Source organism: Lepisosteus platostomus, chromosome 13, assembly GCF_059453375.1.
Source record: "Lepisosteus platostomus isolate fLepPlt1 chromosome 13, fLepPlt1.hap1, whole genome shotgun sequence".
Classification (NCBI taxonomy): Eukaryota; Metazoa; Chordata; class Actinopteri; order Semionotiformes; family Lepisosteidae; genus Lepisosteus; species Lepisosteus platostomus.
The window spans coordinates 36,559,630-36,587,027 of NC_142623.1; the positions used below are offsets into that span (position 1 = coordinate 36,559,630).

General features: G+C 36.1%; 1 protein-coding gene across 5 annotated transcripts in view; it reads right to left on the reverse strand.

Moving 5' to 3' along the window:
- spock1 (SPARC (osteonectin), cwcv and kazal like domains proteoglycan 1) overlaps positions 1-27,398 on the reverse strand; it is a 254,265-nt gene that overhangs the window by 139,638 nt on the left and 87,229 nt on the right. For all 5 annotated transcript variants that reach the window (XM_088604498.1, XM_088604496.1, XM_088604495.1 and 2 more), the window contains exon 3: positions 316-361. In XM_088604498.1, the coding sequence (XP_088460624.1) occupies positions 316-361 (46 nt within the window). The remainder of the gene's footprint in view (positions 1-315; positions 362-27,398) is intronic.

Genomic DNA, 27,398 nt, shown 5'->3' on the forward strand with positions numbered 1-27,398 from the left:
GGTCATTAAGTCTGACTGAGGAGGAAGTGGAACCACACTGGGCTCTGCTATAAAGAAGTAATAGTGCATTTTAAGTGCAATAATTAGAAAAGTATATAATCTTGCTTTGCATGTAGGTCTGGCCTTTTGTGGGACAAAATAAAATATTTAACTATGTGAACTTAAATTCATATCTGTGGTGCCTTGACTACTAGAACACTACTTAAGAACCCAAGCAGACATTAGAAAATTATTCTTAATATATATCAGGTTTCCGACTTTCTGGTTCATAATGCAACTGAACAACAATGAGAATTGTAAGAATTGTAAGCATACCTTGGTCAAAGGGCTTGCTGGGGCTCCAGTTTCTGAAGTAGTCATCCTGCAATTTGAAAAATAGGGATGATTAAACTGAGAATGTCTTAGATGTAAGGGAATGTCTTTGCCAGTTCCCCCCCCCCAAGGAATAGAGCAACATCAGGCAGAAATATTTAATCAACTTTGGTATATTTTAATAAGCCTTCTAAGCTAATTGTTAAAAACATATCTAAAAACCAATTATAAACAAAATGCCTGAGCATGTACGTAATGCATACAGGGAGAGAATGAGTCAATCACGCATGAAGCAAAAAAGAAATGAAAGACTTGTTCATCTGAGATATTCAACAACACATACAGTACAGTGAATAAATCAAGAGCTTATGTGGGTTTTAGCACCACATTCTACTTCTTCAAACCTTGTAGCAAAGCTAATTTTCTCCTGACTTTTAAAATGTAAAAAAAAAAATTAAAAGACCTTCAGATCTTCTTTTAAGAATTTATAACTGCAATAATATTTGCTGAAGCATAGACATACTGAGACATGAGCAGACTTAAGCTTTTAAGAAGCCTTCAAGCTAAGAACTGATGGCTAAAAACTGAATTTCAGATGCACACAAAAGTATATATTTCTTAGGTTATTTGTAGTTTTACTTTATTAAGTCAAATTATTAAAAACACATTTTATCAGCCCCCCCCCCCAAAAGGTGGTGAGATAGCAAGTTATTGAAAACTACAAATCCGTTAATTAAACCCTGTTATATTGTATCTTTAGAGCTGGCATTTTAATTGGTAACTCATTTCACACTGTATATTGACTGCCTCATTCTATATATATATTATATCTATACTATAGACTATATACTATATACTATATACTAATTTAACTATATCTATATATGCTCTAACTTTATGGGAAATGCTTTGATCAAATATATTCATACGGCAGACTTTGAATAACGTTACTCAGTCAAATACAGAGTTACAGAGTGACTTCCAAGAAGAATCATAAAAAAAACTTTTTTTCTTCACTACCCACCAGGCAGGTTTCAGTTTGATCAGTTGACTAAATGCACTTTTAGGGGTATTCCAGAATTAAGAAAAAAAGTTCAACTTAGAAACTGAAATTGTGTTATTTATACAGTATACAACCATATACCTGTATACAAGTAAAGTTCAAGTCCCCAGTAGCCCTAACAATGTGTCAGTGACAAGCCATTAAATTTCAAAAGCTGAATATGTATACAGTTTTTTTTTTATAATCCTACCAATCAAATTTGTCTTAAAAAGTACACTGTCAATCAAGTAATATTAATCAAATTATGTACAAATGGTATAAATTTCATGTATTGTGGCACATTCAGCTATAAAATGCCTCCCGCTTTCATTATAATTTGACAGTAAAACTAATCACATTGAAAACTAAACATCAAAACATGGAGTAGGAGGCAGTGAAAAGAAGAGGTGTGCTGATAGTAGAGGGAAAAAATTAAAACGTTTATTTAGGAAAGCGAAAAAGTCCTTTTTAATCAGTAAATCAATTTTAGTGCAATATAAAAACACTACAGTTGACGTACAAAATGAAATGACCAAACTGTTCTACCACTGCAACACAATTATTTGTATACTTGTGAAAATCCATCCATCTGTTTAACCTTTTACTAACCACTTCAGTCAATACAAGGTCACTGGGAAGCCAGAGCCTAACCCAGCAAGCAATGTGTGTATTGCAGGATATACCCAGGAACGAATGCCAGTCCATCACAGGGCATACACAGGCACAGACACTCACACTAGTTTTCAGTTTTCTACAGTTGCCACCTCAACAATCAGTATGTCTTTGGACTGTGGGAGAAAACCAGATCACCCAGAGAAAACCCATGTAAACACCGGAAGTGTCACACCTTCTACTGCTAGAGGGTACTCCTACTCTGTATAGTTTCCAAGTTTTTGTTTTCCCGCATCGCTTTGGGACTTTTTTTTCAGTTCTATTCTAATCGCGGGACATCCATGCCTGTGAGCAGGTCATTCAGCGGTATGCCTTCCCGACATCCACGTATGAAAACCTGGGTTTCCACGGGAAGTCACTTCTGGCATCCGTGACAGAATCTTGAACTTATTTTTCTATTTTTGTTTGTTACCGGGTTTTTTGTTGTTACTTTTTTTTTTACTCTTGGTGTTTGGTTTCCTCACTTCCTGGTTTCCGTGTTCCCTGGTCTCTCTGACCCTTGTTTCCCTGGACTCTTGGTTTCCTATCTGTTGTAAGTCTTTCTAGTGTGGTTTGTTGCCCTTTGTATAAACTTTGTGGTTTATTTTTGTTGTGCATGCTTTTTTACATGTTTTGTCTGTTTTTTTTTTTTGTTTCTCCAGGAGCCCCGCCTGCCCCTCCTCTACTCAATAAAGGTTTTTACCCTGGAAGAAGAGATAGCTCTCAGTCATGGACTCCCAGAGGTTTCCTTTCAGTTAAATAAGGTTTTTCCTCCCCCCAGTGCTGTGCAGCTCATTTGTTTTTTGGGCATCAGGTGCCGTCCGTGAAGCGTGAAGGGGGGGGGGGGTACTGTCATGCTCCTACTCAGTCCTGTTCCTAGTTTCCCTGTGCTGCTTGTCCTTCTGGTGTGTCTTTGTGTGGGACTATATATTTCCTGGTCACCCTTTCCTCCTCGCTCAGCATTAAGAGTTTGAATGTCTTGAGACCCGCCTAGCACCAGGTCATCTCCTCCGCGGCCTGAGGGCATAGGTTTCTACCTGACATCGTCTGACCTCCTGAGCCCGGGCTTACCCCTGTTTTGCAGCTACGCATAGGGTCCATTTTGCTCTCCTGGCCATTCCACGGCATGCCTTTTCTGATATCCGTGACAGGAAGACCATACAAATTCCATGCAGATAGAACCCCAGAACCCAGAGCCCCAGTACTGTGAGGTGGCAGTGCTAATCATTGCACCATAGTGCCGCCCACTTTTCGAAATCATTGGGCATAAATCTAATTACAGGAAGACCAGATTCTAAATGAATTGAAATTAAGTAGGTTTTAACAAAGTTTCCCCATTGATCACAAAAAGCACTGAGTTGGAAAAAATATCATAAATTCTATCTGAATCTTCTGGATAGGCTGACTTTTATATGGTAATTATCTGAATGTTACTGGTGTAAATATCACAGAGCATTAAGCAATTTCCTCTAGGTTTTCTATTTCGAACAGTGTCTTTGGATTTGGATTTGATTGCATACACTTCATTTTTATAATACATAGTGAAATGCAGCTATAAATAAGGATACATACAAATGTTTACATTTGAAAAGTCATTGGATATTTTGCCTGGTACAAGATGTTTAAGCTTACGTATAAATTGCTGAATAATTTAATATAATTATTTGTGAATTCACAAATATTAAATGTTTTAATTAGAATTATTAGGATAGTACATTAGAGTTTACTCTTTACAACTTGTACTACAATGAGCTAGCTACTTAAACATGCAAACACCTGCTTACAATTTAAGGCCCTAATAACACTGGAGGCTATGGAAAAGAAGGGTAACTTCAGAACTCAAAACAAATTACTATATATACAGTATGCATTTGTGATCTCCAAAGATCCACATACTATACATTTTTCCTTTTTATCCTGTTCCTTTTATCAATTGTGCTACATTGAATGGCTCTACACCATTCAGCAGGAATGACTGATTAACAAGATTGTTAATCTGTCCTTTACTAATTTATTACTAGAAAGTTCTTTAGGATGTCTGTTCAAAGGTATCAGATTCTGATGTTGCCGGCTGCTGGATAGCAAAAATAATACCATCTGCCATTTGTTGTGCTTTTCGTAGCTATAAAAGAAAAAACTAAGCACCTTATATATGTTGAAGTAAAATTAAAATGAAACAAGAACATTTGTGGAATCATTTGCTGGTAGCTGTAATAACTTTGCTATTGCTAATCTGAATAAAGAAAGCACTGTTAAAAGAAATTAGAAAAAATCCTACCTATTTTTTAGTTGAATATGTTCACTTACTCCAAAATATCTCCTTTACAAAAGTGACTTTGTTCTGAGAAACCAAACAATAAAAGCAGATTGACATTTCAATGAAAATCTTGGCAAAATTATTAGCATATAATCGTGTGTGACAATCAATTTGTGGCTTTGGTCAGCCACTCCATCTTAATTTAAATACTTCTAATACTGTACATCCAGACACTGTATATCTTTTCTACAAACACAGCAGTCTTCATCCAGACAACACACCAGTCTCTTACAGGACTACAGAGAACGGGGCAATCTCTTCTGACCAGCATGTCTTTAGGATGTGGGAAGAAACCAAATGGTGATTTTAACAACCTTGGATAAAAAAATATTTGTTGGCTACAAATATTAATAAAAGAGAAAAAGAAAGTTTACAAAATTCAGAGGAAGTCACCTTGCTTGTTACACGTTTGGGGCACATGTTACAGACAAACCACAAATCCAAGAATTTGTAAAAGATGACTGAGAGCAACTCACAGCAAAAGTGTGTGTTATCGCTTTTCCTTGCAATTTCTTTCATGGTTATGCTGTAGGAAATTAACACAATGCATGTCACAAAAGGAACTGGTTTGAAATAATACCCATTTAAGAGCTCTTCAAGTTACTTAGAACATTTTTTTGTTAGTTGTAGTTTTAATGATGTTGCACACTTACAGATTTATGGACTTCTTTTGAAGTGCTTATTAGAAGTACTGTATTTCTTACATCTCTTGCCGGTGCAATTTTCTTACAGTCTGGAATGTTTAGTTCTGTTTGCCTTATATCCTTTTATGCACTTCGCTCTTTAGCTTTTAGAATGCCATTCTCCGACACACTTTAATATTCTTTAAAGTTGTGAAATTTATTCAAAGCTTTATTTTTTCACATTTGTATCGGCTTGCTGAGACAGCTACAGTACATGTCTGACAAAAAACAAAAATGGTGGTGGTGAGGTGAGGAATTTGAAGGATATAGGAGTGGAAGAGTCAGTTTCTAGTATGTTCATTCTGATTGCGTCTCGTGCAAAATTAGGCTCAATTTTTTATTTATGCCACACTCTGGTGAATGTTTTACTTCTATATTTTATGTAGCAGTTATGAGTGCAATTCATTGACAAAGTGAGGAATTCATTGAAAATAAAACACCTCGCCAATCTCAGGTAATTAATTGTCGGCAACGCAATATGATTCTGATTAGGCCACTATCGTTGGCTTAATGAAAAGCTTTTTCTTCTTTTGCTGACTCTGACGTGAAACATCTCACAGGTCTACTTTGTATTTTAAGTATCCTGTCATCTGGTAACTATAAAGGCAGGAGTATAACTTTGTCTCTGATGAAAGGCATCAAGAAGGTTCACAGCACTTCATTTTGACCTCCTGTAATAATACACTCTTGTGTCATTATGAGACATTCTGTTCTGCAGCTGTCTCTGAAGGCAGGCTGTGGGACACTGGAGTTGCTTTGTTATGCCCTGTTTCATAAAATAATATTTTTTAGTTTTTTTTTTCAGTTTGTTCTAATATCAACCATGTTTCAAACAATTTCAGCCCTCATCTTTCTTCTGTCATCATTAGTGCTTCTATCATTTCAATCACATCTATAAAGCTAGTTCATTCTCTTTCTTTCTGTGATAGCAAGGCATTTTACATGTTACAAGCTGCTTTATAGGCTGGGGAAGGATATATAATGCATATAAATTACTGTTTATAACAATTAAGAACATGTTTATAGAAAGTAGTTCAAGAAGGGAGCTGTGTCAGCATCCGTAGGCTGCAAAGGAACAGTTAGTGGGTTTATTCCATCCTGAAAAGAAAAGAAAGGAAGCACAACGTTTCGGGTAAAACATCGTGTTTCCTTTCTTTTCTTTTCGGCATGGAATAAACCCGATACCTGTTCCTTTGTATGTTTATGGAACATTATAATAGATTCCTAAAGTGTTACACAAAAGGTGAGGGTTCTTTCATAAAACCTTGACAAAATCTCAATCTAAAATAAGTATATTTGGCTTCAGTAAAGAAAAAAGTGAAACCTAAGTACTTGTTCAATGGATCTCATTATTTTAACCATTTGTTCCTTATTCCATTTGAGATATCCATATGGTATTCAATACATTTCCCCATTATTCATGCCATGTCTGGAATATATGAATACTTAACATCACAGTTTAGAATATTTACCTACATGCTGAAGACCTCCCAGATCTCTATTTGCTTCCCAAATCCTCAAAACTGAAACACAGCCATAATAATAAAGAGGAATACTAAGAATGAATTCATGTACACAATGCTTTTCATTTCCACAGCATAGACACATTCTATGCTTATAAAGCAAATTAAGGCAATCCATTAAATGTCTAGAATACATTCTCTAATAAAAATAGATTATGAAACAGATAGGCACTGTCTTCACATGAAGCCTGGTATGTACAGTACGTGCTCTTTTGAGTTCTCTCCAGGGGTATGCCCTGAGATCTCAATAAAGTACTGTTGTAATGAATAAATTGCCTGGGTCTGTTCGGCTCTCCCAAGACCTCGATCCAATTTAAAATGTGCATTTCCTTAAGCGGGAAGATATTAACACATGAGCCTGTTAATCAGTTGGGTCTGTAGAAGCTACAGCAGTGTACAAACGATGATTTGGGATAAGTGATGGAGAAGTAGAAGACAACGCTTCTGAAGGCATATACTCTAATTCAATCCCTGACACCTTTGTGCAGCTATTTATATTGTCATGGAGAAAAACATATTAGTACAACCCCAGCACATAATGTTAAGCATCCACATTTTATTAAAGGATTTAACTTGAAAGAACTGTAACCTTCAATGCTCAGTTAATAAGATACTGTGGCTCAATATATGTTCTAAATAGTGTCTAAAGGCTGCAGTGCTTGCCTGTAAAGACAATAACAGTATTCATCATACTATAATTTGAGTAAGATTTAACAAAACAAAATGCACTTGAAACCTCAGCCACTTCAGATGAAATGCTCTGTCTGACTACAGACTTTATCATCCACAATAGCCAGTTACAGCGTTTTAACAATACACTAAAGTGCCATTCAAAAATCTATCAATGACTTTCCTGTAACACTGCAAACCAAGGGGGCTTCTATAACTTAGAGAATGATGGGACAGGATAGCCCTTGTTAGGCGGCAAATTGACAGCTTCTAGAAATATTTTATTCTCCCTTTAAAGGTTCTGAGCCCTATGCATTTTGAAAAAAAAACCTTGTTAATTGCTTAAAGGAAATATTGACAGTGTAGTATACCACAATCACACCACAGTAGCTGGGCATTTGACACTAAATTTGTTTCATTGTCTTTCAAATCTAAAAATATGAAACATTTCAATTTAACCAGGTACATGTGATTAGTGGCACGATCATAATCCCTCCTCTTAAGGGCGCTCCGGCCCTTTCGTATTTTAGTTGATTTCATGCATCTGCCCCCTGTTTTGTCCGTCTTTATTTTAGGCGGGTGCTCCCACTATGCCGGGCTCTGCATTGGAAAACGGGATGCCCAGAGGCCTGCTTAGCATCAAGTCGCCCTACATCCGTGGCTTGAGGGCTTAGGTTTCCGATTGGCGTCCAGACCTGGTGAGTCCTGGACTCGGAGAGCCTGGCCTCATTCCTGTTTTTATCCTTCTGGTTCCCTGTTCCTGTTCTGGATTTTAACCATGCTTTGTCTGTCTCAGATTGGATCTCCCGGCTACCTGGGCTTTGGATTGCGCCCTGTTTGCCCCCTTTGGATTCCCACTGGGCTTGTTCGCTTGTGCTTCCGGTCAGTATGCAAGCATGCAGTTATCATACAGGTAACCTCTATAGCAGTTGCAGTCCTTGTGAAATTGTATATATAAACACCAGGAATAAATTAATACACTCAAAAAGATACAAGACTATCTAGTCAATTTCATAAAATAAAATCCAGCTAATGCAAAAGATTTCATTCTTTACGGACTGAGTCATTGTTACATAAGTACTGTACTTTCCATCTGCTATGAGGGGCAGGGATTCAGTCAGACTTTGAAGATATTAGGTAAGATGCATGAAATGTTCTGCTGAATGTATGGCATAAAGAAACTAGAAAAGTTTGTTTAGCGTACCATTGCAGGAAGAATCCTGAAGGAAGTACTGTGTAGCTTTGTCGACTTTCTTAAACATGTAAATGAGTTGGACATCAGCAGAAATGTGGTGAGGAAAGTTTTTCCAAAACTTCAGAAACGTAAAAGTTAATACTGAGGTTTCCTGCCTTGGGCATTTTATTGTTGACTTCTCCACTAAGTGCCTATAGAATTAAATCAAGTGAGCACTTATGCAGGAAACACAAAAGGCTATACTGGCACAGAACAATTTGCATATGAAGGGGGCTTCAAATGGAAGTCTTAAACTTAAAGACAGTACTTAGGTAGAGTTCTTTTCCTGAAATAGTTTAAGTAACTTCTTTCAAATTATAGCAAAAATAAATGCCAAAGAATAATGTTTAATATGTTTTCAATCTCCAAAATGTAGGGATCATAACTAACAGGCAGGATATTTTTTTGCTCCAAAAAATAAGTACAACAATGCAAATACGTTTCTTTTCAACAAAAAACCCACCCCAAGTCAACTCTAGATGATAAAAATTGAGAATATGTTAATTAAACTGTCAAGTTTTTAATAATGTGCTTTTAAACCTTAGATTTGCTACTACCTTCACAGTAGTGAAAATAAAGTGAAGGTGTGTCTAGGATACTTATTTTTTCCAATGCTAGACTAAGATAGTTTAAGCTACTGCAAAGATAACAGAAGATGTAGATGTTTGCATCTCTTAAGAAGACTGAATGGTACTAATATTTTTAAACACATTTTATTCTAGTAAAACTTGAGGTCTGAACTCATTCTGAAAGCTACTACTGTATGGTTTGAAAACAGTGTAGTACTTATTGTCAAAAAAATCAAAAAACATTATAAATAATTTTCACAAAACTATAAAACTTACCTCTACTTCCTTTATTTGAAAGCAAGGGGAGAAAAGGGAAAAATGGTTACATATCTCTATTAACATTCAAGGGGATATGGATTACAATCTACTTTAACTCAGACTTTACCAGAATTCAATTTTGATATTAATATAAAGTCAGGAAGAAATTTTAAATAGGTAACATCCACTGAGAGTAACATTCAAAGACCTTACAAATCCAGATATTCACTCCAAAAACACTATAAAACGGACATCCTTTAATACTAAGCTGTAGCATGTTTTTGTTTCAATATCGTTTACTTAAATACTTACTAAGCATTCCTAAACACCTGTAAAACAGAGTGTATGTTTATAGATACAATATGTTATAGTTACAGTATAAATGTAGTCTTTTCAGGTCCAATAATATTACCAACTGGACATTTATATCTCCATTGTTAGTTCTGTATCCTTAGTATGCATAGTATTTGTTCTACATGAACATACAGTATGGGGGTGTAAAAAAATCGTTTAGCAAATGGAAAACTAGACGTAATTATATGCCCACTAAAATCTAAGACATCTTCAGCTCCACATGAGGTTATAAATCTAATTTAAACATGATTAAATTATGAGGGTATGTAACATAATCTGTTAACAAACTTAACAGAAATATCCAAATTGCACCCTGCTTTGATGGCAGTAACCTTATGTACTTGCACAGGGCTGTTAAATGTCACTTGATTAGTGATTTAAATCCATCTTATTTAAAAGGAGAGAAAACATGAAAAGAGACATAATGCACATTAACATAGTGTTTACTGGCCAACATTCAGATCTTTCATTTATTGGGTCATTAGTGGAATTAAAATAGGTAGCAGGTGCTGAGTTGTTGATAATCTTAAAAAATCTCTATGTAAGACTCCTGCATCATAAAAGTCTGATGATTGATCACCAGCAACACTTTGTATGCTGAACGTCACTTTGAAAGATGGTCATACATCTACCGTATATGAACTGTTTATCTGCTTGCAGCAACACAGGAATACTTTTTTGTAATGCTTTTCCCTGATTTATAATATCCCCTTTACACAGGCTTCAATATCACTTATGGGTAATAACGCAAAATATATTTTATTCATTGTTTCATTTATGCCAGCATTTCTTGCAACACTAACGGCATGCAGCTCATAATGCCATCAATCAAGAGCTTTTAAATTCCCAGGTGAAATTGTGCAAACACTGACCTGCAAACTGCAGATTTTTACAGCTGTTTCTACAATACAGTAGAATGTTTCCACGTAGGTAAAATCTTTGTACACAAATACAATATGTCCTTTCATTTTAACATAATGAATTAATTGTTAAAAACTACAAAGCCAAGGCAAATGCTTAAAGCCATAAATATGATTTAAAATTGCACAAGAAAAAACAATGAAATGTAATTTAAAAACAGTTAAATAACTTTAGAAATGCAGAAAGCCATTCTGATTTTTAGAATACTACTAAAACAGAACTGTGGTTGAAGTACAAATTAACTTCAATTACAAAAGCAGGAATTTTACAAGGAACAGTCAGTGATGCACATCACTTACTGTATAGTATATTGAAAAGTTAATCATTAGTGACCTAGGATAATTTTGATGATTAGTGATCGAGACGGTGTGGAGTTAGAACAGTAAGAAACATATAAGATTGATCAATTTGTCAGACCTTTTCCCAAAAACTGTGAGGGCAAATTTAATTTCTCATCAGTAGCCTGGCTAACTTTCACTATATGAAATGTTGAACGTATGAATTCCAGCCTGTATATGGCCTTATAAAATATTGCACCCATTTCTGATCCAAACCTGACTTGTCTCTTGAACAAGCAGCTGACAACTATAAAGAGTCAAACATGAAACACCTCCCTCAGAGAGACTACAGGTACTGTACCACCTCAGGATACATCACTAGAATTCTAAGGACAGTATCTGTGCTGTATGTGTTGGAACAGTATTGGAACACCAGAGAAAACTGAAAATATGAATTTGATCTATTTTGACAGTCTGTGCAATAGTTCCAGTTCTGAAATGCATTTTAAGTTAGTAACAATGACTGCGTCTCACACGCTTAAGCATACATGGTCAGAAACACATAAACAACCGAGCAAAATACAGAGGGCGCAGGCAGTAGAGTCTGCTGTTAGCGGCTGTGCAATTGAGTGTAAAAAAGGCTGGCGCAATGCAACAAGCAAACACAGAGAAAACTTGTCTGAGCAGGGGCTCCTGCAGAGGAATGGATCCTTGTCAGAAAAAAACACTTTGAAGAGAGTGTGAAGGTTAGATGGGTTTTCTTTTATCTCATGTGGAAAAAGCAACACGCTGGGTCTTGTAATAAATCCGACACTCTGTAATCTGTTTCTGGAGCAGCGCTTCCCATGTGCTTGATTTATCACTATAATAAGAACAGGCACAGGGGGGTTGAGAAAAATATATAAATAAAAACAAGCAAGCCAGTCTTCAAGAGAGAAAACACAAACTTCCACTTTCCTCAGAAAATCATTACTTACATTTCATTATTATATTAAAAAACCTGATTGTCTGCATGTGTTTGATCGATGCTATACAGTGTTAATTTATTGAACTAAAATTTTAAAATAAGTTTTTATGTATTTTTAATAAAGTTTGTGGGAATTACAGTACATTAAAAAATATTTTCAAGCCCTTTAGTCACAAACATATACAGTATATATATACTATACAGGATGTATTTAAATATTGAATTTCTCCATCAGGTTTCTACCTTATTCCGACCATGAAGAAAAATGCTAAAATGCTTATTATCTTTAATTATTTAATCCTTTGTGTATTTAACTTTTGCATTCCTACCTATATAACTTTTAAAATTGGTATAGAAAATGGTAATACAACTCCAAATTCACAGACCTTAAAAGTAAGTCAATATCTTAAGTACCTCCTTAAAGGTAATTTAAAGCATAGTAAAAAATGAAAACATAATACATATTTGAAATGTAATACATATGATTAGAGCTACTGTACAAAAAAAACTATTTTAAATATCCCATAAATTTAGGTCTGTAATGACCTTATGGTCCATTTTTTCAGTTTGCTTCATAAGTACAAAAGAAAATATAGCCCTGAGAACATTTAACACATATATTTCCAAAACATTTCACTTTGGGAATGTACAGACTGGCCTGGTAGAAGGACTGGTGGCACAAAATGGCTGCTGATTGTCACAAAGATGGGTGTTTACATCTGTGATAGATGATGTAGATCCCCTCTTATATACAGTATAAAGTGATCTAAGATCTTTTGGGAAGAAAAAAATCAATCTAAAAGCAAGGGAGTAGTAGTAAATGTTAACTAAAAAACATTTCAAAGTGTGCATGGAAAATCATATTTTAAGAACATCCTCAAATAACAACTAAATCCAGAAAAAAAAATGTTCTTAGAGATTTCAGCTACTTTCTGGTAAGAATGTCCTCTGATTGATCGCTCGAGCTTTCCTGCCGCACAGTGTCCAACAAGCAAGTGACATCAAAGTAATTGGACCTTGCCATGTCAGGCCGCTGTACAAAAGGACCGTGTCTCAGCAAGAACTGACAATCCCCACAGGAGAAGACCGACATCAAAAACGAAAGACTGGCACCACAAAAAAAATGTGTTTCAGACAATTTCAGATTCACTCAAAGAGAGAGAAATCAACAGCCATGAGGAGAAAACAATGTGGAAAAGAAATGGGCAGACAACAACGCTCAGATTTCCTGAAGCAGAAAAGAACATTTAGGGCCTTGAAATGTGACAAAAAAGGGAAACATGAATGGTCTATCACTGCAGCAGATTTTTGCCATAACAGCATGAGCTAAATGTGTTTTAGCCTCTTTCTTTAGCAGTTTAATATTTATGGGTTGACTCTGAACCAAGGTTCTGAATCAGACTTATTTAGTACTTATTTCTTGGGTTAAATATCTTCTCAATAATAATGAATAAATATTTAATGATAATACCTTTTTTCAAGCATGTATACAGGCTTATGTAATAATTCTGACTTGGACCATTCTTGTGTGTCATTGGGAATACTGTAGTTTATCATACTCCGGGTTGTACACTTATTATAAAGCTTTCTCCTCACACACCATGGAACTCTTGGTTAAATGAATGTAATACACAGGTGAATGGCAATTAGTCAGTTAAGTAGCAAAGCCTTAGTTTTCGATCCAGCCTGATCCTTGATGGGTTTCCAAGCAGACACTATCTGCCAAAGCCAACAAAGTTTGATGACTTCTAAGATATGAATATGCCTTTTTCATTTACATAAACTGACCAAATGACTATATACTGGGACACTGGGACACTTTGAAACAGGATAGGATGTTGCAGAACATGTAATACTAATCAGCTGTTTACTATAAAAATGAACCGAAAAGGCTGTTTTCAACTAATTGGCAACGTTGTTAAGATGTTCACATGGTTTGGACATTGACAGGATAGTGAACAGTAGACCAGTATTAGGTATAGTATGCATGTTCTGTATTGGCATTAATCACCAATTCAGTCACAATGCTGAATTTACAAATCACCTTTTTAATTTCAGCTTTAAAATGCAGTCTTGTCTCAAAGTGTCCTGATGAGCACCGAGACTTCCCACATTCATGGCAATGGAAAACAGTGCCTGCATTATCACATATACAGTCTTTGAACTTGCAAAAACAAACCTTGAGAACTCTTGTAACAGAACCCCACAACCTACTGTAATAGACCCTATCCTTAGACAGGAGTCTGATTTGGTACAAGAGGCTACACTGTATAATTTTAGAAGGTCTGCTCTAACTGCCTATTCAATTAGCATCAAAAAGAAAATGTCTTATATACCTAATTTTAGTTCATTACACATATAGTATATGAGATTGTGGACTTAAACCATTCACCAATAGTATAATTAACCTATTGACACCCAGTGAGGCTATTTACAAAACCTTTTGATGTCTTCAAGTCAAAGGCCCACTGTTACTTTAGTCCCTCTGAAGACTATTCTGCCACACCTTAGTTTTAACAGAATGTTTCTAAACACAATGAACATGAGAATAACAAAAACTGAAGAACATAATATCTTAGGATACCTTTGACAGGTTGTGAAATCAGTAAGGAATAAAATGGTAGGGAAATGATACAAATTTCCCCTTTAATAATTAACAATCAAATTTCACCATACATGTGTCTGCCATGCAAAGGCATGTATTTTAAAAGGGAAAAAAAATAAGAAGGAAAGAAAGATGAAATGCTTTTGATTATTTGAAGTTTTCATTAATACTTGATAAAAGTCAATGTAAGTCATCTGTTACTTTTACTCTTCAAAAGGATATTGCTTTCCGTCTCTACCAGTGATATGCTATTATCCACAGACAGATCAAACAGTCAAACTGCTGCAGAAGAAACATTATTTTCCATAGTTCTGTGACATACAGGCCAGTTGGTAGGTCAGTCACCACAGTCCATAGAGGGCTAAAATATGTATTCTGAATGCCAAGGCATTACAGTTGTGAGACTCAGTTTAAACAACAGGAATTAGACGTTAGTATTCCTAAAGCATATTTAACACTTTTTATACTAATGTTTAAATCAGAATAGTTTCATTCACGAATCAAACATTTTAAAAAGACTAGGTGACAATAATATTAATTGAAATGACAGATTTCAAGCATCACAACTATAATTACTTTTATTATATCATTACAAAATCTGGTTATGCTTTCATGTTAATTTTAAAATTCTTTGTTCATGACATATACATTCCTAGCAAAGAAATGTTGTACTTTGGTATTTTTGTGGTAAATACACAAATGTATATGCTGGTTCAGACTACAAAATTTAATCAGTATCTGTGCTATATGACAAGTAAAAAGGAGTATTTTATGAACTAGATCCAGTGGGAAAAAAAACAATAAGCATCATGTGAAGTGCAGTACTCTTTTTGTGCAGTGTTTAAAAGGGATCTTGGTTTTGTCTCCCGTTTTGTAAAAATCCTGGGATAAGTATGGAAGAGTCTTGCCAAAACCCCAGTAAAATCTCTCAACCGTCACCTGGGAACTGCAAGCCATTGCCAACAAAATGTTTTTCTCCTGGATACCAGTCTGCTATTCTGTGTGTGCAGACATAGGCTCTGAAACCTGCCATCTTCAAAAGAAGCCACACTGTATATCTTCAATAGCATGTTGAAGACAGCTGATAGGATGAAAGAAGAATTATGGCATCCATTCATTTTTAAAGGAGGTGAATAAAAAAAAATGAATAAACAATCGCTAAAATTCACACAACCACTCAGCCCGCTCCCATGAGAAGCAGTAAATATGCCAACCCCGAGCTGTATTGTAATATGAAGATATCTGAACAGGGCATCTTTTAGACACACTTGCTCTTTTCCAAAACCATTCCTTTCCCCACACTGGGGAGTGGAATTACAGATAAGATGAAAGAAAATGATAACCTTTTATGTTTTAGTGTAATGGGGAAGCTGAGGCCTCCTGTGAGACCCAAGTGTAGAAGCCAACAGTTGCTGGCTCTTCTTCTGTAGTTGGGACTGCTGATAGAATCAAGTACAAAAGATTCAGTCTTATTTAGAGGAGAGCCAAAGGTAGTCTGGCCGAAGAAAAGAAGACTGTTTATAGAAAATCAAAAGACTTTGAGGAAAGCACAGTGATATAAAAAAATGGTGTCATTTTTTTTTTCAAAAAAAGAAAGATGCTGCCAATGATTTCTTTTAAGTATAGCTGTTTATCCATAAATAATGCAGCTGGGGAATGCTGATTTGGCCAAGCCTGCAATGCAAACAACGACACAATTAACACTCAGCTAACAGTAACGCAGAAGGGGTTTTTTTTCACCATAGCTTTCATTATATCCTTTGAATATTAAAGAGACATTTTGTTTCTCCTTTGCTGCAGTTGTTAGTGGCTTGAAACTCTAGCCTAAAGTAATGCATGAATTTTGATAGAAAGATTACAATTCCTCCTGCAAAGCTTACAAGAACAGTACTACCATCTCTTGTCAGGTCCAAAGATGATGAATGATAACATCACTGACAGTTCCTAGGCTTTGCCACATCATGTTGAACTATGGTATGACTCATCACTACACTACAGAAAGAAAACAAATTATGAAGACAAGAGGGGTAGAAAGAGGAAAATGAGTCTGTAACAGAAGCTTCATAAGCACTAATTATCAAAACTTAGTGTGGAACTGTCCGAACCAAAGAACAGCAGGGAAACAGCATTATTTGTCTTAAAAATAAACTGTTAATCTAACCATCCTCTAGCAACCCACGAGAGACAGAGTGGTGTTGGTAACTTCAAACTCTGCTCTCTGCATGCCACTATCAATTAAAATCTTTCATTCTCCAGAATACAAACAGAAACAGTCCCACTTAGACACAAAGGAGTGTTGCTGAAACTAAGAAAAAACAGAATTTCACTTATGAGCATCTATTGCATCCCTTTTGAGAACTGGCTTAACAGGAGAGTCTTAGCACAGGGCATTCTGTTAATCATTTCTTCAGAGTTCACCTAACATCGAAATGATTATCTTTTGGCTCCATACAGAAGAATATTTTTCATTGATCAATCTGCGGAAAGCTGCCAGCTCTTACTCCACTGTTTGATTTTCTTATTCTTACACTCTGAAAGCCAGCTGGAGGCCAAGTTCTCAAAAGACAAATCCATCAGATGCCTGATTGAACACAGCTGCTAAAATTGAATAGAATTCTCCCTTTTACAGATGGTGGGATTGCTTGTGTTTCCTATGCCTAATATTTCAGGGAACTGAAATGATTATGATTCCCTTCCTCTGATATTTGTTTCCAAAAAATGGCCCGGAATTCTAGTGACAAAAAACGTAGGTGAGCTGAATTTTCACGGGAATGCCATCAGAGATACAGTATACAGAACGTCTCACTTAATCCTTTTTAAGTTCGTATTTGTATTATATACTAATAATGACAGTATATGAATTTCTTTAGGTTTTTAGGCCAAGGTGAGACTTTTTAATTTTACCATGCTTAAAACGGGAAAGGTTGACACTCCTCTGTGTGTGTGACAGGAGGAGGGCATGTTAAAATTACATTTTATGAATATACATTTATTCAACTATTCACCAGGCATTTAAAGTTTCACAACCAACATTAGGTGCATATAATAATATCAAGCTTTTTTATTGCTACATCATCTCTGAAAAGTCATGCCAGGAAATATACATGCATAATTAAAAAACAGATGGGGTAGGTGTGGTGTAACTCAACAAAGTGCTAAGGGTGCAGAGGGCCTTTGACAACAAATTAATCTGTAAATAAACAACAATAATAATTTATAGAAGCTTTTTTCCCCCACAGTGCTCTAAATAGAGCTGGCTATTTTTTAGTCATTGCTGCTGCCTCTAACCTTGTAACCCCCTCATTGCAGTCACAGATACTGCAGAACAGTCATTTTTTCTGAGTAGAACCTAAAAAGATGCTGTGTGCCAATCATATTATCCTGCCCACAACCTTGATGAGTACTTAAAGGCAAGAACTGAAGAACAGTTGGGGGAGACAACAAAGGGGAAAAAACCCTCAAGATAGTACATCTCTCTCCAGTCTGTACCACAGGGGAACACGACTGCTGAATCAGTGAGAGATGAGAGGTTTTGCAGTCACCCTCATCAAGGCTGACAGAAATAGGAAGGTTTTCACAAGAGGGCAATGTTTATGCATCACTTTCTGTACACCGAAGAAAAAAACCAGAGCATTTGTTTTTTAGAATTCCAAGATCTTCAAAACAGGCCCAATATCAAACTAAAATTAAAGAAGAAAATATCCAAACCTTGGCACAAGGGAAGGAATGATAATCTGCTACAGAAGCTTCAAACTGTGTTGGACCAGTCCTATCTAGAGTGGAGGTACATTCTAACTAGTCTGCTCAACAGAAACTCGGATGAGCTCTGACCCGATGAGCTGTTGGGGCTCTCAGATTAACTCTACATTTCTTTTTCCCTTAGCGTGTTTAAGGTTGGATGTACATTATGTTATGACCTGCCGCTAGCACACAACACTGACATAACCAGGTGGGTAGTTTTCAGAGTTGTGTAGAGCATTACTAAACTCTAGCCCCTAATTTTTTAAACGAATAAAATGCTTTCCCATCTTTTTCAAATAACATTTGACAAACCCATTTGTTTGTGATTGGGAAAATTGAAAAGCACTACTTCAGACTACATCATTGGTACTGGTCTTTTTGTTTTCTAAACACAGGTCTATTTTCATGAATATAAAGGCATAGATCCAATATGTCCAAATTCATATTTTACACTTCTTTTGCAAGAATAGTATGGTTTCAGGCATATCCATTTGTGCTGCTAAAGTACTAAGAATTATGAATATAATACCTAAGAGGAACTGAAGCAAATTCACATATTTCCTGGCTGTATGACTATTTATCTGATACACTACACCAAAAGGCAAGCAGCACACAGCAGAATCCTTATAAAAAAGAACAAATGTCTAATCTCATGCATTTTTACTCTGTATTCCCTAGAACTAATAACGTCATATAATCAGGGGTTCATAACTCAAGAGATCTACAGTATATTCCCACCATATTTCTTTAATTCTTTACTTTAGTTCACATTACCCTACACATCATGCTGTTACACTAACTTCATTCTACAAATATTTTACAGCAGTGCCAAGCACACTCAGAAAATGAGATACCTTGTATATCATAGGTTTGGGTATTTATCATTCTGAATCTACTTACATTACCTGTCTGGAGTATTTCGAAAGGGAGCCCTGCATCCCTATTTTTGTGTGGTTTAGTCTGCATGGATGCCCACACACCAAATCCTAAGAAGACACATTTTTGCCCTAGTGAGAAAGAGCTCATCATTTTCCCTGGCCCTCCTGGCCTGCTCCAGAAATCTAAATCACATTAATCATTGGACCAGCAGGGCCCGCTGAGAGCTACCGTGCAGGGTAATTTACTATGTCTAACTTCCATTTATTTGGTCTTCATCAGCGCTTTTTTATTTTTATGCACCTCAGTGGAGGCAGCAGAGCAGGTGAGATGTGAGGGTAACACAGGCATCAGAGGTTACAGGTTTCCAGAATGCTGGCTTGATTACCAGGGCTCGTCGAACTTCCTGATAAAGGTATTGCGGATTTTGGACTAAAACACGTCAGAATTTTAGTCGTATCTTCTTGGTATCAGGATTAACTCTTTCTTATGGTTTGTATTTTACAGTCATTTCGAGTTTGCTCTAAAATTAAATGTAAATGTAAGCTTTAAAACACAGTACTATATAGTAATGTTATTTCTGTACTTTATTTGCAATGTAAGTTTTTTGTAAGAATGCCTGCCTGATTTTTTTTACTGCTTGACAAAATCATTTTAAATCTAATTGCAGCCTTGGCATTGACAAATGTCACTTTTTCTAATTAGCAAAATTTACATGTTGTGTGCAGATCTTCTGTGAAACAGTGCCACAACAGACCAGCAACACGCCCACAGCTGCAGGCATGCACTATCACTGTGGATTAAGCAAACAAGACATTTTTTTTATATTGATTACTTTTAATGTAGTGCTTTATGAGCACCTATGATCACTTTAATGTGGATGTGTATAAAATTCTAGGCAACAAAGTTGAGAAAAAGCAGGTCACTAAAAAGATTGTTCAAAGATGATTAATAAAAAGAACATTAACATGATTGCCTGTTACACAATTCTCTCTCTTTATCATTGTTTTATTCGTGTATAATCACCCTGTCGTTTGCCTAACTCTTGTCAATCATAACAGAATTCTTTTTTATGGTCAGGCCCTTAATGATCACTTCTTTTGATGTTTTTAATTTTGAATTGCCAATTCATTTTGTGAAACGCACTAGTGTTTTTTTCCTGTTCACAACTACAAGCCCTGCAACTGCACAGAGAGGAGAATAAGGAAGTGTAGACTACCCTCCAGCTTCTGAGCCATTCATCTTTTAACATGTTACAGGCCACACAGCCCCATACTGGGGAGGTTCAGTGGCAAATGAAAAAGACAGCATTGCATCTCTGCAAGAGCCTGGGAGGCCACAGGGGTTGCTGAGAGCTGAGAACACCCTGCTTCACTGATCCCTCTCTTCTTCTGCAGCACTAATCCAGTTGTGCACCATAGCTTGAGGAATCCCAGTCAGACTCGACTAACGAAGGTTCGTAATACAATGCTACTGTCTCCACCAACACTCACTATTCACTAATGGATTTAAGGAGGTTTCTTCAACTGAGACTTTTTTGACAACTCTATGCTTTAAGGTGACAGCATTTTTCTAACACCTTTCGCATTGCGAAGAAATAAGTTTAAAAATAAGACATCGACCAAACTTCTGTAACTTTTAATAGCTTCTTCTATTAATATATTTAGCCACCCTCATAACTCTTTAGTTCATTTTGATCAAGAGCATGTTCTCTCTGGTCACATGCAATAACTCAAAAGGGGTTGTAGTCCTATCACCAGGCTCTCATAATGCAGCATCAATATGACAAAAACAGAGTCATGCATTGCTTCTTCAAATTATGCTCACTGGGATTAATCAACACATTTAAGAACAGAATTTCTGAAGCCAAATATTTTTTAACTCCTGCATTACCACATCAGCTTAACAAATGTCTGTTTAGCCAAATATATGTTTCTATTTTAGATGAACACTTTGGATTCCATTTCTATACCCCAGTCTTTTTCTCATTCACCAGCAGCCATTCCTTAAATATAGCATTGTTTCTTCTTTCCAATGGGACAATGGATCTGCAGTGCAAATAGCTCCTAGGAAAGTTTCACCTTCTTATTCTTTAAGGTTAGTAGCAAACCTTTTAAACTAAGCCTTTTAAGTCTTTAAACCCCTCCCGTACTCCCTTTTGCCTCTGCAGAAATGGGAATGCTGGGCAGGGTTAATTGACCAGGGGGAAGGGTAGCCACCCTGTTGACTCTGTAGTGTTGTACATCAACCACTGCAGGGAGAATCTGACCAGGCGAACATCATAGGGGTGCTCAGTACAATTAGAGTCGTTCCTAAAATAACACAGAGGTCAAGCTGATAATTATCCACTTGATTTAGCACTCCCGCACCACACTCTCCTTGTGAAAGGATGCAATGTCGCACAATTTTTCTCATTAAATTGCAACACCCTTGAGAACATAGCTTTTTATATAACCCCAAAGCCTCAAAGACAATTAATTCCTTCGAATACATTTCCTTTATCAGTAATAAACACATTACTTCAACCAAGAATGCGATCATTAATTCTTTCATCATGCTGTGTAATATATCCTGAACTTGTAAACTTTCTCCTGGCAAATGTGCACCGATTCATTAAACATTGAAATAAAACATGTTACCATCTCTAGTCTGAAAGCAATAAGACAAGTGATTATGTGGAAATTTTGTATTTTAATATCTTTTATAAATATTTTTAATAGTGTTTAATTTGTATTTAATAGTGACCTGTGCTTTCCAGTACCATAGCTACTTCTATTATATTAGTGTAAGAAAGTACTGTAAGTAGAATCTACTCCAGATCGATGTGGTCAATACCAGCTGGAACCATATAAGAATTGCAGTTGCATCACCTTCAAGAAGCACTGACAGACATTAACATCTGTTCACAATTGCCTGCATTTCTAAACATTGATAGCGTTCAACTGATATACTGAAAATAATTGTTACTAATTTATATTTCAATAAATATTATTGAATAATTTCAAGGTTGAAATAATGAGGACAGTATTTTTGCATTCTTGTTTTACTTTAGAATCCAGGCTTTTATTATTATCCCTACACAGAAATTGTGCAGTATGATAAATATGTAAATATGCATATTATTAAGCTGTAAGGGAAAACTGTAGTGTCTCTTAAACTTCATTTATATGCATTTATAAATAAATATAAGCATTAAGGCACATTTTTCTGAGAACTGATTATTTGGAAAAAAATATAGGAATTTAGGCATAGTTAAATCAAAATACAATACAAATTAATTTACAGCAAACAGATATTAAATATCATTTTTAATGCACGCTGTTAAAAGAGTATACGGTAGGTGCCATTATATCATTGACACAATAAAATCACACATAGCACTGAAAACTCCATCTAATTACATTTCTTTATTTTCTGTTTGTTGCCCAAAACAGCCTTCAAACTTCTCAATTCAAAGCGATCCCCTTGAACAGCCAAGCTGCTTCTAGTATGGTGCTGCTACCAATTTTGTTTGGATCCCATCGTAAAGGGGGAATGCATCATTGAAGGAGCCGTCTGCACTACATTTGCAGTAGCTTTCTCTTGACAGTCTCAAGCACAATTCAGAAAATCAAGAGAAGGGGGATTCCCTATAGTGCATTATGAAAGGAGAAGGTTCTTGAAAGGGAGATGGCTTGATGCAGGGGAGAAAAACACTTGCTCTGCAGTGTTTTCTGCATTCACACTTCTTTTTGCCATTCTGGTACTTTGCAGCCTCTAACTCTGCCAGTCTGTAGGGGCTGCCCCTGGAGCCATGCAGCATGACTCTCCACAGTGTGCCTCTTGCTCCCCAGCAATCCACAGGGCACACTACAATAATTCTGCTGCCTCAAGCAGAAGACCTGAGCAGGATGAGAATGAGAGAGGACACCCTGCCAGGAGGCTGTTTAATTGCAAAAGCTCCCAGGGATGATTTTGCAGAGTGCAACAATGCTAAGGGAGTTCGTTTTTGTTGTTGTCACTGTTGTTTAGACACACTGCAGTGAAAGCCATTGCCAACCCTGTGCGAAGAGAAAAAAAATGCTAAATAGAGGGAATCAGCACTTCAGATTGGAAATGAGTTCCGATTTAAATATGAGCAGCTGTTTTCATAATTTCTTTTTACAAAATCAACCCATGTCCTCAGTGACTACAGCCTCCACATGTATGATCTATGCAATTTCCTGCTGGGATGATTTATACATGCGAAAACTTTAAAGCAACAAGACAGAAACCTCTTTTATACCCAAAGTTTGACAACAAATATCAAAAAGGTGGTTTCTGAACCACTATCTTTAGGTATCTAAAAGCACAAAAATATTAGATACAGTATTTTACTCACAGTGTGGCAGCTTTTAGATGACTTTAGGGGGGCTTTTAACGAGACTTTAGTTTTCCATATGTTTTGTGTTGGCAGCAGCTTGTGATTTTAGTTGAAAAGCACTCATCAGGTTTAAAGAAAAAACACAGCACCAACAGTGTTTAATATTCTCATTCATACTGTAGCTTGAAAAACAAAATAAAAAGATTCAAAGAAAACATTCAAATCCAACATTAAAGAGAAAAGGATAAACACAGATGGCAGACGGGAAAGCAAACAAAATGTAAAAATATTTCTCCTTCTGGTAAAGTCTTTAAAATGCCTGCATGTAGAAGCGTCAGCGATCAGGCAAGGTTGACAAGAAGAAAAGAGGTACACAGATTTTATTCAGACCGTTGAAAGGTCTCTCTAGTTTAATGTCAATGCTCAGGAATTTGTTTTGCAGCACTCAGACACTGCTGTTCAGACTTGTTACATTGTGCTTTTCAACTTTGTACTATTCCAAAGAGTTCCTTAGTGAATTATCGATTTTTGTATGCATTAAGCTTGTGTTGCAGATATTCTATTGTGCATTGTTGTAATTATATTTCTTTGAGTTTGACATCTTACATCCTTGAATAAGGGCATTTGTCAAAATTCTTAACAACAGGAATCTTTACATTTTAATGCAATCCTGAATATATCTTGATGCATCATTAGTAATTAATGACTTTATATTATAAATAAAGGTTTAAAATGCTAAATAGAGAGAATCAGCTTCAGCATTTCAAATTGGAAATGAGTTTTGATTTAAACATGAGCTGTTGTTTTTGTATTTTCGTAACCACATGGGGAGCTATGGCCAATTCACTATAAATGGAATTGTTTATAATCTTTAAATTTCAAAATCTTTAAGACAAAACTAGGGCAATGCAAACAACAACATGCTCTTCTACAGTCATTTTTACCCTTCCAAGAAACATGTCTTTGAAACCTAGAAGCTTTGTGAAGTGTTGAAATACAGATGAGGGGAAATACGCTCTGTTGACTTTGCTTGGCCACATCTGCCCTTGAAAAGGCTAAATTCTGCAATCTGCACCCCCTCCCCAGTGCTTTCTTTTCTCTACCTTAATCAGCACTGTAACTGTAATGGAAAAAAGATAACAGAGTACAACTTCAGCAAATTCTTCCAATTACACAGAAGTGCTTCATTAAAGAGAACACTGTGCAAAGAAATTTAATAGAAAACTCAAACATTAGGGTGGCACAGTGGTAAGACCACAGTGGTGACCAGTGCTGCTGCCTTGCTGTTCTGTGTTCTAGGTTCTGTGTGCCATGTTCTATCCACATTCATGTGAGTTTCACTTGGTGATCCGTGTTCCCATTTCCTCTCGAATTTTCCAGAGCCTCCAATAGCAGGCTCTGTTTTACTATGACGCAAGTCAGGAATAAGATGGACTTTAGTATTACCAAACAAAGAGGCTGTATTCTAGGACACCATCCAGCAAAGTGTTAGCAAAGTGCTGGTGGTGTATACTGTAGACAGTTTACACAGCATAAACTGTTTATGCCTTTGGCAGGTCAAGTACTACTTCAGCTTCAAAAAGTTTTTTAAACAATCTTCAATTACAATAAAGTTACACTCAGTACAAGAGTGACAGAGACAAGATTAGTAAAGGAAAAAAGGTACCATTTAGTGTAGGTTGCTTATATTGGTTAGATACAGTAAAGCCATGCTTATATATCACACAATTACACAAAGACTTTGTGACCAATCCAGTTACTTGATAAGGCAGTTCTATCTTACAATTTGTGCAAAATGTATTGAATAGTTCAACAGGAGGAGTCCTATTTTTGAGCGATGACAGTACATTAATAAACGTGGAGGTGTGGGGTGGGAGGACTATGATCCAAAGGTCAAGGACTGATTTTGCCCCTTCCAATCCCAGATCAACAGTGGCTCCTGTATAACCTACAAGATAGGCCTTCAGTCACACTGTAATTCACAAGCCAAAGGAACTTGAGAGCTTAAATTAAGTGTGTATGAGATCATAACAGACTGGTGACTCCAAATCATGTTCCATATTGCTTCTTTTTAAATATTCTCATGATATGGCTAGGCTCTAAAAGCTAATTCAACAGAGACAGAAGAATATAACATCCAAGGGATCTCTCAAGACAGAACCAAACTCTCTAGGATGGCATTAACCCTTGAATTCATTTGTGTATGACTGTGAGCTGGGTTGCAAAGGCAGAGGCCAACAAGTACCGATAAGAGAGAGAAACATTTTATTTTGAGACATAAAAGAAGATGATCAAGCAATGTCTTTTGGATACAGTGCTGTTCCCATTTTATGTGCACACTTTAGTACATTTATTACCATTGCAATACCACATTGTTATTATAGCTGGGGGAGTATAGGTTATAAAATATTACAGCTTTACCCTTTCTCTGATGGCACTTTCTGTTGGCAATGTCATTTTTGTTTTAATCCACCGGTGAAAAACCACTAAAATACTTCATTGGCACAAAATTAGTGTATGATGCATGGTTAACTTTTCTAATAAAACTGCTACAATCAAAACAAAATAAAACCAGAAAAAATATATAGTTAAAAATGCAGTTTAATCTAAATTGCCTTGAATTGTATACTACAAATATATATGCTCAGACATTCGCATTTCTTATTTAAACTCATTTTATAGGGCAGTAATCTGCTATCACAAGATTTATGTCATTACTCAAAAATAGAAAATGCTGCCTACTGTGCAAAGTATAAACACTAATGATGTTTTTGTCTGTAAAAATCCAAATGCCACAGTGTCACACAATTTCTAACATAGACAATTCAGCTTCTTCTGAGATAGCTAACTGTCTAAACATAACAGTCCTTTAAAACCAGCAGAGCAGCACATAAGTACAGACTAATTACAGTGCTTTTCATGGCCTCACCATTGAACTCAAGGACTAAAATGTCTTTAACTAAACAAAAATGCTCCATCCTGTATGTAATTGAAGTTTACCAATCTGTTACTGAACATGCAATTGGAAAACAATCCATTTCCCTTTTTGAGGAATACAGTAGCTTCCAAATATAAGCATGCCCTGATGAGCTGTAACAAAAAGCTGATTTAACAATTAAAATGTAGGTGTACTGTACATCGTGATTTTGCAACATTTCTGAATTAAAGTGTGATAACAAAGTAAGAATAAGTGCAATTAATATACTGTATATACTGTAACTGTAGACATTACATGTATTTTCATAGCACAATTTACACATTTCAAATTTTCTTATACTCTGTACATTCGAATACATTAAAAATAAATGCTGTAACATTTTAGTCATCTAATGATTTCATTAAAGCCTCAGAAAATGTATAGATCCTTCTACAAGTCATAAGAATTGCCCAATGACCTAAGGTAAGCCTATCGATCTCAATAACTGTAGTGGCTTCTACTGTACACATCATACATAAGACATCCCATTTTGATCTGTAGTGACAGTCATCTAGATACACATTTAGGATAATTTGGATGCAGGTGGGTTTCTGGTGAGGGACAACAAGGTTTGGTGCAAAAGTGATTTATTTTAAAGTGAATAAGCGACTGGTAGGTAATACAGGACATAATAACACACAGGGAAAGAGAACTAGAGCTGTGCCAAAGAAAAGAAAACAACAAACAAAATGGAGCTGGCTAATAAAGTGAGGGAAAGCTGACCTATCTACCAAAACAAAACCCGAAACACTCGGTCTTCGGCGTCTTCTAAAGCCCTGGCTAACCTTCACTGACTGCCCAAAATCATACAAGACAAAAGGCACTCACCTGTCCTAAACTAGTGTTACTAATACAAAGTTCAACTACGTGTGTAGAATGCATCCAACAACCTTTACTTACCCTAAACTGTGAAATACAGATGCCATATGGAGCAAATTCAAAACTTCACTATTTAAATTCTTCAATTGCCTCCATCAGTTCTCACATTCTTTATAACTCTTTGCTCATTTTATTTCTTTTTTTTACCTTTAAAAGCAAGCTCAGCTGGAGGTCTTGGACTCATCTGTGAGGAGGAAAAT